Here is a 12993-nt window from a genome sequence, read left to right as displayed (position 1 = left end):
CTCTGGCCCTATTAAGAGACCCCCCCCCCAAGTCAGTCAGCAGGAGGGACCTAAGAAATATCCAAGCAGCAGGACCTCAGATGTTATGACAACCATTAAGCAACTTTGTGGACAAAAATGAATGACTGAGCGATCTGTAAGGCACGGCACCCGTGTCACAAAAGGGGGAGCTGAGTCAGGAGAGGTAACGTGACTTAGCTAAAGTCACAGGACTTGTTAGTGGCAGGGAGCTTCTGGCCTCCCAGACCAAGAGCAGATCCACCTAACACACAGCTACTGCAGGCTTTCCCCAGGAGCACACTTGTGCAGCATCACGAGTGGGCCATGCTGTGGGCCTCTGGACAGTGGCTCCTGCGCCATCAAAAAGAAAGACCTGGTGAAGGTTACCAAAATCACCCAAAAAGAGCCCAATGTCAATCCCCCTCAGAACAATGACTGTTACTAGAAGAACACCAGATGGTGCCCAGTGGCCAAAGGTAGAATACGCTGGGCATTTATGGCAAGAAAGTTCTGCGCAGCAATAAGCTGCCCTCGATTTAAACTCCCATTCTTCAGCAGTAGGTACTGAATCTCTCATTGTTTAGTAGGTACCGAAGACGACTTGCAGAAGCTTACACTAGGGGTGCGACCCCTGATGCTGCAAGAGTCAGTTTGGGGGAGTTTACTGTAAGGTATCTTAAAATATGAAGCGAGTGTGTGTGTGCAGATGTGGCATGTATTTTTCCCCAGTAAATCAGCACAGTGCACGGTGTCAGCACAAAGCTGGAAGGCACAGGCAGCCTGTCATCGCTGCCTGCCAGGCAGCGGTGCGGCAGTTCCAGCTCAGTTGTTGTTTTGATTACCGAACCCGAGTTTGGAAGGTTCCTAAGCATCGGGGACATGCACACAAATGAAATCTGTCAGCCTTCTCAGAGAAAATGGGTCAGATTGTCAAACCTGATTGAAAGTTTTCTCCTAATTAAGCAGAGTGGCCAAGCCAAGTCCCTCCCACTGCCTCCTTAGGTATTCCCACCCCAAAAGCGCAGCCGTCTATAAGGCCTGCATTTAGACCTCATGCCTCTTCTAAATGCTACTGCCAGCTTTTTAAATATAAGCTTTTCTGAGTGCAATAATAATAGATCCTCCCCTGACTAAGATGGCAGACAAGTTAAAGCTCTTCTTACTAAGATGCCTGAGATGTTGAAGGTTTGCAGTCAACAGACTCTTCTCTCATGAGCCCCCACTTCTACTCTGGCCAAGTTAGCTGTATGTGTTCTCTAATCTTGCTGCTGGCTATACACCATATGATTATGTACTAAATCAACATAGCCCATAAACGGCTAACATAGTACTGAAGAGGAGCTAGTGAAGGCTTCCTTAAGGTAAATATTTACAAAGGTAGATAGATAAATTAGATATAAGTGAGATAGCCATAAAACACCGAAAAAAAGAAAACTCATAAAACTAAAAATATTCTGACTTCAGATCGCTTCGTGACTGCTTTTAAATTCTCTCCTCGGTGATGTGGTTCATACAAGACAGATAACAGGGAATCCTAACCAGGAAAACCCTCACAAAGAAGAAAATTTGGTTCTGAATCAAAAGACTGGCAACCAAATAAGTTGAAAGTTAAAATATAGGGTTTTAGAGAGGTAGCTACCGTGGATTCTATACTTTAAATGACTTTTGGGATTATCCAACCAACAGTCTAAACCAGGTTGATGGAGGGTTTCTTCCACTATTAACAGCTGCCATTTATCGAAAGTCAAACACTGTTTCAGGTGCTTTACATGTATATACAGACTAAATTCTGACAAAAGCCCTTGGAAGAAAATATTCCATTTTATATGGGGAACTTGAGGCTCAGTGATGCTAAGTAAGTTGCCTACAATCATAGCCAACAACTTACACCTTGTCTGTGGGCCCCCAAGACTATGCTCTTTCCCCCCCAAATCCCTAGTCCCTCCATGTCACCCTTTAGTCAAAAGATATACCATGTGATCAATATCTCAGACCCTTCAAAGAGCAATAAAATAACAGAAATATCTAATCAGATAATGATAACATTAATCATGATAATGGCAATTTATATATATATATGGCAGCTTGTTAAACCTGAAGTATTTAATTAATTTGTTGTTGTTGTTGTTCTTGGGGAACAGTGTGTTTTTCCAGGACCCATCAGCTCCAAGTCAAGTAGTTGTTTCAATCTAGTTGTGGAGGGCGCAGCTCAGTGGCCCATGTGGGGATCAAACCTGCAACCTTAGTGTTATGAGCACTGAGCTCTAACCAACTGAGCTAACTGGCTGCCCCGATGGTGCAATTTTTTAGAAATGCCTAGAAGCTTTTAAATGAGGGGAGGGGAATTTAATAAACACATTTGGGGGAACAAGGTCTGGATTCAAATCTAGGTGTTCCCTAAAACCTCATTTTTTTATATAAAATTTAAGCTGCTTCTACAAGTCATTCCAAAAGAGGTATCCTAAAGGTGTTTTCTGGTCTGGCAATAAGTATACAAGAACATGGGAGGCAGCTATGATTTGGGGAAATGTTAATTGCTTCTATCTGTCCCAGAGCTGCCACTAAGTAGTTACATGACCTTGGGCCAGTCACTACCTCTCTAAGCTGGTTCTATCACCTGAAAAGGAGACAGGATTCCTACTTAGTGTTACTGTTCATATGAACTGAACACAGTTCCTGAGGAGTGAAGGCATCAATGCAAACATAAAGTAGTGCAGTATCTGCCCAGCACAGGGGAGGAATGAAAGGGAGGGAAGGTACAGAGAGGGGACAAGGACAGTGTCACCCAAAGGACACTGGAACAAGTCCCATCTCTATGTTGAATCACCACATGACTAAAAATAACATCTCCAATTTGGTATCACATAAGGTTCTCAAAGTGTGGTCCCAGGACCAGCAGCGTCAGCACCACCAGAGAACGTGATAGAAATGCCAATTTTCAGGCTCCCCCCACAAACCCACTGAATAAGAGGCTCTGGAGGTAAGGCCTAGCAGTGTCTTTTAATAAGCCCTCTCGATGATTCTGACGTACGTTGAAGTTGGACAACCACTGGCACAGTGGGTTGAAAGCCCTAATGATAGAATCAGACATATTTGGATTTGAACCCAGACTCAAAGATGAAAATGTCTGCATCATTGAGAGTACTGGTTAAATCCTGGTTAACTGAGGTAATGACACAGGTGGAAGGAAGAATTGGCTGAATTGGTAAACGCTTAGGGTAGGAAGAAGTAGTGAGTGAAGATGGCATGGGAGAAGCATGGGAAAGGGTTTGAGGACCTATCTCAGACACAGCAGTTCTGTACTCCTGAACCAGTCCCGATGCCCTTTAGTGTAAGGACAGGAACCCACAGAGGCTTGGAGACAGCTGAGGGCTGGATAAATTCAGAGGTTCCTGGTTTGAAAGTATTGAGGGCGGTAGGGACCAACCTTAGGAGGCTGCTGCTAGGGCCACTGAACGGTCATCATCTCCCAAAACTGATAGGAGCTCTAGAGCACAGGATGGAAGCAAATAAAGGAACTAATGGGTGGGTTGTGGTGAGAAATAGGAGGTAAGATGGAGCTGGCGAAGACTAAGAGCGGAAATGCCTGCTTCACTGTGAGTTTAAAAACAGAATCTACAGCCAAATTATTCTGACAAAAGCACACAGAAGACCAACTCTGAAGGAGGAATATATGTTTGAACAGATGCCGAGAGAAAAACTGACTTAAGACCTCCTACTGTGTCAAAAGCTTAGCTTGTTGACAGGAGAATTATCTTGAGTTTGAGGGGGAAAATTTCCAAGTCCACTTTAAATTCTTCCTCAACAGAATTTGCATTGTTTTCTCAGTAAAATACTTCTGAGGAATATGCAAACAGGACGAGGGGGCTAAGGTGATCAAGGATGAGAAATTTCCTCAACCCCTTGCCTACCTGCCTTCCCATCAACCACTGGCACATTTATTCCTGCAGCATACAAAGTCACGGAACCTGTTTGTCTGACCTCCAATGCCTGTTAATTTTGCCTCTACCACGTGTTAAATATACAACCTCAAGTGAATACAAGCTTTTATCACCTCACACACAGATTATTGCAACTATCTTCTTTAAAGAAATGTTCACTGTAGAAACATTTGAAATATACAGGAAAGTATATACCTCATTATTGATATACCTATCACCAAGGATAAAAACATGTTACCATGTTGTCATATTTGCTTTACAATTGCTACCTCTTTCTCTCTTTGTTTTTAAATAAATAGTGTTTACAGGTTTAGCTAAAGTCCCATAGCCGCCTTTCTCTCCCTAACAGTACTCGCTTTCTTTAAGTTAGTTTTCATGAATATTTTATGTTTCTACATCCCCTTGTATCTATTGTATATAAACAATATATTCTGTTTCTCTTTGTATTTTTAAATTCAACAGATTCATATTCTGAAATGTCTTGTTTTTTCTGTAAAGTACTTTGGTGTTTTCATACATTTAAATTTGTGCCCACCTGCTGGACATGAAAGGCTATATCTTTATTGATTTTGCATTTTGAATTACTTATGAGCCTGAATATTTTTCCATATCTTTCTTTATAAGTCAGTTAAATTTCCTCTTCTCTAAGGTGCTATCCTGGGTGACCTTTTTCCTAGAAGGTGTATTTTTTCTTTTTAAAATTTTCTGAATATTAATTGGTTCTTTGTAGTATGCATTGCAAATATGCAAATTTCTTCTTCCAGTCTAGAGCTTCGCTCTTAATTTGGTAATATCTTTTGCCTAATATTTTAATTTTAATTAAGGTAGGTTTTTATCAACCTTAGAACTCTTATACCACACTACATAATCAAGTGTTTTCATTGTTATGAAATTGGGATAGTTGTGTGAGTCCTCCATGTATCTTCAATTAGCCTTGGTGATTCTTGAGCCTTGATTAGTCCATATTAATTTTTTAATAGCTTCATTGAGATATCTATATTATCTGAAATAACTGGGGCATAGATTTTATTTTGTTGTTTTGGATTGGTATATTTTAAACTGATAGAGCAATTTCTTTCAAGCTTATAGACCTATCCAGGTTTTCTAATTATCCATTTTGTCTAGATTTTCAATATTTTTGGCTTCAAGTTTTCATTTCATTCTATTATTAAAATCTTTTTATCTGAAGTTCTGCCCCATTTTCATTACTAATAACATTTACTTTTGTATTTTTCTTCTTTTGTTTTCCTTGATCAAACTTACCAAATATTTACATAATTTATTAATTTTTTCCAAAGCAGCAGCTTTTGGTTTTGTTGATTCTATGAATTCTATTTCATTACCTTCTCTTGATTAAAATATTTTCTTTTTTCTGTTTTGATCTTGTTCTACTTATCACTCCCTGAGGGAGGTATGTTAAATTATTCCACTAAAATTGTATATCCAAACTTCTCCTTGTAATACTGCTTTTCTTTTGTATATTTTTAAGGTAATGTTAGGTGCATACCAGGTCACAATTAATATATCATTCTGGTGAATTACTCCTTCTATCTTTACAATGACCTTCATCGCCTCTACTTAAGCTTGTTTGTCTTAAAAGTCCATTTTGTGTGACAGTAAATATAGCTTCTCTAGCTTTTATTTAACTATTTTCCTGGTGCATCATTTTCTATGCCTTTAAACTATCTTCTGTCCTTAATGTGTGTCTTTTAGAAATGCTATAGAGCTAGACTTTTTAAAAATTCCATCCAAAATGAGAACTTCTGGCTATTAACTGCTAAACTTGATTTAGTTATATAGTTGACCCTTGAACAATACAAGTGTTAGAGGTGCCGACCCCACACAGTCAAAAATCTGCATGTAATTTTGAATCCCTGAAAACTTAAATATAGTCGATTTCTTTGATCTCAAGATTCAACCAACTGTGGATTGAAAACTGTATTTTTGATCCATGGTTGGGAATGTGAAAATGCTGTTTCTGATCCTAGGTCAGTTGAATGCAGAGAAGTGCAACTCACAGATACAAAGGGCTGACTGTATTTGTTGAAAAAAATCTGCATATGAGTGGATTTGTGCAGTTCAAATCCATGTTGTTCATGGATCAACTGTATTTGCTATGATGCCAAATATATTTAGAAGTACATTCATTTTGTACATTCTATTTGCTATACTTTTTCTTGCTTTATTTCCATACTTTTTCTTGCTTTGTTTCCTATTGTATTGGTCAAATTGTTTGTATCTCTTCTTCACTCCCCTCCCTCCACCGGTTTGGAAGTTCTACAATCTCTTTCTATGCTTTTAGGCTACCAATTTTTCCACAACATTTCATTACGAAAACTCTCAGACACACACAATGTTGAAAGAATTATACAGTGAACACTCTATAGCCATCACGTAGAGCTATCTGCAATTTTATCACATATACTTGATTTAAGGTCTAAATTTTATCAGTACATCTAATCTTCTTTGATACAGTAAAGTCCAGAGAAGCCTACGACTCTAATCACCTTTTAAAGTTTCACACCATGTTTTCAAGGGGTCTGAAGTTAGTCATTATTGGGTTGTCGGAAAAGTCATGACGCATTTTTGCAAGGAAAAACATAGAAAAAGTACATCATGACTTTTCCGACAACCCAATGTAATAGGTTCTGTTGTTGCTGTTGTTTTAAGAGCTAACTCTTTACCTTAGGTACCTTCTACTTTGTCAAATCCTTTGATCAACATTGCTCCTTGCACCATATTCTTGCCACCTTTCTAGAAACAATTCACCGTAGTCCCCATATCTTGCAATTAAACTTTTGGAATCCTAAGTAGACCACCCTGCATTCAAAACACAGTGAAAGGTTAGACATTATTGAAATCAGAGCCAAGTTTTGGCTCTCCACAATAAAATTTCATGTTTATTTGCCAAACAGACTGCAGTCTCAAAAACAGCAAAGAATTTCTATATAATACCTCCTTGCATCCTCCCTATGCCTGGCACAAAAGAACACATGTATGACGTCCTCCATGAGTTAAAGAACACACACAGCATGCTTTCTGCAGCCACTTTCTGAACACAAAAGAGCATAAAGTATATATATGATTATTGGATTGTGTTGTTTATACTTCGTGCTCCCATAAAATGTCCCTTTCTGGATTCTTTGGAGATGACCTGAAGAAAAGCATCATGATATAAAGCACATTAGACTGGATTTGGGAGAACTGGCTGCTTTCTGGCTTCCAGCTCTCCCTGGTTCTCTATCTGTCTCTCTTGCACCTATTTTCTCCATCTATAGAGCAGAGAGGGGACAGCAAATCATCCTTAAATCCAGTAAAAACTCTGAAAAATTTTTAGCCTCTGATTTTTATTATTCTAAATAAACACTTTCACCAAGGTGGTACTGAGTCCAGAAATCCCTAAAGGGCTTAAAGAAAGGTGGAAAAAAATTTTATAAAAAGTCCATAGTATGCTGACTGAGCAAAAACGTTAAACAAATTTTCAAAACTTACAAGAAATGTACTTGCTAAATGTACGTCACCCAGAAGCTATGTAGGTAAAGTCTTGGCCTGGTTATATCTTCAGTCTGGCTCTGTGACAAGTCCAACCTTCTCACTATTGTTTTTTTTAAAAAAACTCTGAATTGTTCAAGTAGAACGTATGAAAGCTAGATGGGGAAAAATATAAAGCCGGGCAAACATGGCCCATCCAGTCACTGGGAACAGCCCAGGCATATTAGCCCTGAACAGACCCCTACTATCCAACATATAATCAGGGAGATGTGGCCTCACTGTTTTGTTTTAATTAAAAGGAGATGAACATTCTCAGGAAGTTTTACTTGTATGGTATGTGCAATTGTGTGTGCAATTAAACATCTACGTTAAATGAAAATGCCTCATTACCTAGACTAGGTTTGGTCTAATTAAAAAGTAAATCAAATTCATAAGGAAAAATAATTGACACCAGGCATAATAAGCTTGTTTTAATTTGGAATTTTAGTAGGGGTACACACACCCCTGGAGGCAAGAGCTTTGTGCTATAATCTCAGAAATAAGAAAACTGACTAAATACAAGTGCTTAACCTGGCTACCCCAGATTACTAAGAGAAGGGACATCTTTCATGGAGTGTCGGTATGCAGCCTTCAACAGGCCTACAAATGGCAGAAGACACTAAGACCAATACCAATGCTCTGATAGTGTCTGCAATCTCCACACCAGCAGTCAGGGGTACACAAACATTCCCCATGATGTAGTTGGCAAAACCAGTGACACTCAGAAAGAGACCAAAGGACCCTGTCATCACGTTTTATAGTACTTTCCTAATTTTGCTGCATATTGGGAGACCAGTGAAAGGGACGAATTTTAATGTAGGATTCCCTTTATAAATGATAGGACCCAGAGCGAGTGGTCAGAAGCTACTTGCAGGAAAATTCTATGTAACCGAGCAAGCCTCTCTGTGACTCTTCGTCCACATCTGTCACGTAAAATAAACTGCTTTCTTAATTCCCACGGGGGCCCTGAGAATTAGCTGTTTAAAACTCTACAGAAAACCATTAATGAAGTGACCCAGGAAGCATCATCATTTTAGGCACCCAGTGAATAGGCTACACTTAGATCACCTTCTCATCAGGGCCACACAGGCTTACAGTTAAAAAAAGCCTAAAAATAGGCAAACATCTTATTTAAAAACTTTTGGTTCATAAATCTTCTCTCCATTTTTCTCCCGTTCTTCATCAGTCACTCAAAGAAACATACAGACACAAAAGATGTTGTTTCCTCCAGGGCCTCATGAGTTCTTGGTGTTTACCTATCAATTTCCGTGGCCATAATCCACAGGTTTATGACACCAAATATATCTGAGGGACCAGCTGTGAGGTCTGAATGCGGGAATGTGAAACTACTAAAAGATGGTGTGCACATGGTCTTTCGTAAGGCGTCTGGGGTGTCATAGAACAGACAGAAAGGCAAGCGTCCCGTGGCTCCTGCAGGAAGGAAGCCGAACCGACTGGGTACAAATGGGCCCTGAGGAACACTTGGCCATATGACTCATTTGGAGAATATAGAACAAAGAAGTGACAGGACCTGCTCAGAGCTATTCTCAAGGTCATTGTGCGGTATATTGTAGGACAAAGCATCGTTTTGGAAAAGCTCCCTGCGATTCATTAACCCAAGGGTAGAGTCCTTTTGAAACAACTCAGTTTAGACCCAACAGCATGTTGGCCAGGCGTTCTCTGCCACTGGGAGAAAAGTCAAGCTTTCTTCCTATTCTAGGGCATATGCTGATCCCCATTACTTTTCACCAAAGTGAAAGTGGAGTCACGGCCAACTAAGCATTTACGTTATCCTCTCCCCTCTGTACCTTTGGACACAACAGAATGGATGACCTACTCAACACATCTCATGTTGCATGCCCAATAGGAAACCTGACACCCACCCACCCCCAGTCAACATTAGTGTCAGGTCCCCATCTCCAAAGCCTCGACAAGTTGCATTCTAGTTGACAGCATGATATTGAGCATGTCAAGGTTTTGGGAAGTGATTTTTTAATTTTTTTTTTGGCTCAGTCAAATGTTTCATCTGCCCCAAGAGGAAACAGAAATGAGACTGAAAGGGGCAGGTGATAGATAAAAGAAAAGAAATGTTACCAGAGGAAGGAACATACAAAACCCTTGAAGCAGCCCAGATCAAAACAGAATTCACCTCAGACAAACAGCAGCCAATGTATGGCTGGGCTTCTCCTGCTGGTTATTTCTAGGAAACTAACCCTAAAGCCCATGTTCTACGGGGCCAGAATGAATCTGTAGGGTTAGCTTTCTCTTCAATCTCTGAGTACTGAGCCAGAAAAAAATACCCCCCATCCTTTTATACAAGAAGCAAAGACCAGATGGATGAAAAGAGTGGAGCAAGTATTTAATGTGTATGTTATCCTTTCGGAGCAACAAAGAATTCAAAAGATTGTAACAAAGGGTGTGAAGTTCTGTCTTTTATACTCTATTATTCTCACATAGCAGTTTTAAAAAGAAATGAAAGAGGACAAAATTTGGCCTGGTATGAGGAAGGGATGTTCTAACGGGCAGAGGCTTCAGAAGATGGAGGATGTGAGTTCCTCAACTCGAGATATCCTAGGACAGACTAGACAGAGCTCGGGCGGATGCCTACAGATTCTGTGGTCTGGAGGAAGTCACAGGCTGCCTAAACTTGGAGCAGATAATCTTCACAGGCATCCCAACCCTGACTATCCAGGACTCTTGCTTTCCCCAAGGTCCACAAATTTGATCGTACACTCAATTGAGTAAAAGCTAACAGTCTCACAATTGGTTGAAACTATGGTATGAATTGTATGTAGCCAGCTCAAAAATAAATAGTGAAAAGAAAAGAAGAGGGGAAAAGAGAAAAAAGAAAACCAAAAGGTTATTTACTCTAGGAATCCGGGTTTGTGTTTGTGCTCCACATGAGGTCCAAATTGTATCTGCGCTTGAAATCCACCAAACTCACAAGCCTTCTCGAAGGAGACAGGGTGGGAGCCATTCAGGATATCGTCCCGAGCCTGAAACACAAGAGGAAGTGAAAAGCATCAGGAGCTGGCGGGGAGGACGCTGACTACTGACACATTCCGGCGCCTGAGTGCACACTCTCTGTGGAGCAAGGGGAAATGTGCAAGCCCACCCACAGTGAGGACTCCGTGAGTGTGACTATAGCACAGTAGGGGTAAGGCAAAAAACAAACAAACAAGTCTTTGCCCAAAATTGCCTATAGGTGGACAACATCAGCAGTTTCCAGTCTATTAAAACTAAAGCTTGAGTATAATCAAGGAAGGTAGAAACGGATCATGAAAAATAGAGGCAAAGGGAAATCCTTATGAAACGACTAGATTCACAGAGGCAGGAAAACAGAAATACAATATATTTTTTATGACCCTAAATCATAAAGCGAACAGAAGAATTATCTAGAGGTAAAACCAACTCAGTTGCCATACCAAGATAAATAAGGGGTGGGTGGGGGGGAGGGCAGGCAGACACAGGAACTCAATACTGCAGACATTTAGGGGAAATGACAAGCAAATGCACAGTCCTAGAATCAGCAACTCACTGAAGTTCTTCTCCCAGTCTTTGACCCGTCACTGCTATTGCTCTTTATTCCTTTTCTTTCTGTCTTTCCTTTCTCTAGTTAAATGACCCCTAAGTCACTCTTAGATGGACACGCTAAGCTATGGCTCTCAGCCTTAAAACAAACAAGCAACTTCTTATTGCCCTGATATCTCCCTTCCCTCTGGCCTTCCAGCCTCTTTTGTCCTAGCCCTCCCTCCATCTACTAACTAAGGGATCAGCAAACTTTTCCCGTAAAAGGCCTGATAGGAATCATATCAGACCATGTGGGCCATGCTGTCTGCCAGAACTACTGAACTCTTCCGTTGGAACACGAGAGCAGTCATGCACAATATGTAAACAATTATGTGACGCATAGGGGATTTACAGTGTATAATATGGAAACCATGAGCTGTGTTCCAATAAAACTTTATTTACAAACATAGGTGATGCTGTGGCTGCATTTTTTTCTGTGGGCACATAGGTAGATAAATGGAAGGAAAAGAAGGGAAGGAGGAAAAGAAAGAATGAGAGAAGTGAGAAAGGGAGAAAGATGGATGTTTTCCTTGAGACAACAGGAACTTTGGGGACCATCTAATGCAAAGCCCAAATCTTACTTGTTGGGAAACTGCAAGTCAGATAAGTTAAATGACTTGTCTGAGTTTAAACAATTAGTTAATGGGAAAGAAAAATGTTATTGAGAGAATATCATTCAGTTAATGAGAAGTACTGATTTTCTGACCAATATTTGCTTGTATTCTAAGATGCTAGAAAACTTTAGCTCATTTCAAGTGGCGAGCCATTTAAGTGTCTCAAAGCCAGGCAGAAAGGGACAGTTACTGGCCACCAGTTCCCAACCTGGGAGGCCAAATAAAGGCCCTCCCCTGGGTGGCCAGCAGCTCATATCAAACAGCAGCCTGCACCACAGTTAAACACATGTGAGGAACCAGGAGCAGTGCCCCCCTGGGAGCTGTACCCCACACACATGATGAAAGCCAGAGTCCAGCTTCTGTTCAGCACAAGCCACAGCCAGGAGCTTCCTGAACTCTCACCAACCTCAATGTCTGAGCATCAAATACAGTACCTGAACATAAAGCAAGTTCAGCTGCACAGGGTCTCTCGAGTCTACATTCTGATCCGAGTAAAAGAACTTCCGTCTAAGCAGCAACGTCTCGTTTTCATCTACTCCTTGTTCTCTGAACGTTCGGCTGTGATCCAGCCAATTTACTGCAACACAACAAGACAGATGAAAGGGCTGTGCTTGTTTTTCCTCTTAGTTCAAGGAGATTTAGCAAAACAGCAGTATGATACAGATGTAGATTTCTATAATGCTGATATTCAGGTACGTATGTTAGAACTGTGCTTTTTAACTTTGCAAAGTAATTTCACATGTGCCATCATGTACCATATGACACACTGAAAAGCAAATGAGAGGAAATTCCCAGCCATTCCTAAAGTTAGTGAAAGCCCCATTATGAATTTGCAACATGCCCCTTCCCTCTGGGGGTTAAAAGAAATAAGGAAATCAGTGCTATGCCTGATTAGCATTTTCCTTTAAGTCCAGAGTGGATAGTTAAGTCTCATCAGGTGAAATAATTTATAAACTGGGCATAATGAATTACCTCTGACCTTACGTAGAAAAGAGGAGAAAAATGAAATTGCGGGGAGGGGAGGACAGGACACTAAGGGGCGGAGAGATGGTAGAACCCTGTCCATGGCCCAGCTTGAATCGCACTCATTCAGAAAATGCGTGGCTGGCATCCAGGTGCACAGGAATTGATCACTCTTCTATTTTTCGCAGCTTTCATTTCTACACTCCTCCCTGGGCTTACTACATACGTTGTGAGAATGTATTACAAGCCTCACTAGAGTATAAGCAACTTTAACACAGGGACTGTATTGGATTGACCTCATCTCCCCATAGTGCCTGGAGAGTATCATGCACATTATAAAAATCCTCGGGATTTGTCCTCTAAAGTCTCACTTG

At 40.7% G+C, this 12993-nt stretch overlaps 1 protein-coding gene across 1 annotated transcript in view; it reads right to left on the bottom strand.

Annotated features, from left to right (window-relative positions):
• The window catches only part of TLN2 (talin 2), a 282919-nt gene that overhangs the window by 180201 nt on the left and 89725 nt on the right, over window positions 1–12993 (bottom strand). The window contains exons 7-8 of the mRNA XM_019650777.1: window positions 12091–12233; window positions 10341–10468 (exon numbers count right to left, since the gene is read on the bottom strand). Coding sequence (XP_019506322.1) covers window positions 10341–10468; window positions 12091–12233 — 271 coding nt within the window. The remainder of the gene's footprint in view (window positions 1–10340; window positions 10469–12090; window positions 12234–12993) is intronic.

This window comes from Hipposideros armiger, unplaced genomic scaffold (genome assembly GCF_001890085.2).
Source record: "Hipposideros armiger isolate ML-2016 unplaced genomic scaffold, ASM189008v1 scaffold_147, whole genome shotgun sequence".
In the NCBI taxonomy this organism is placed as follows: Eukaryota; Metazoa; Chordata; class Mammalia; order Chiroptera; family Hipposideridae; genus Hipposideros; species Hipposideros armiger.
Note: the sequence above shows the minus strand (reverse complement) of the source record. Positions and strands in the feature narration are given on the sequence as shown.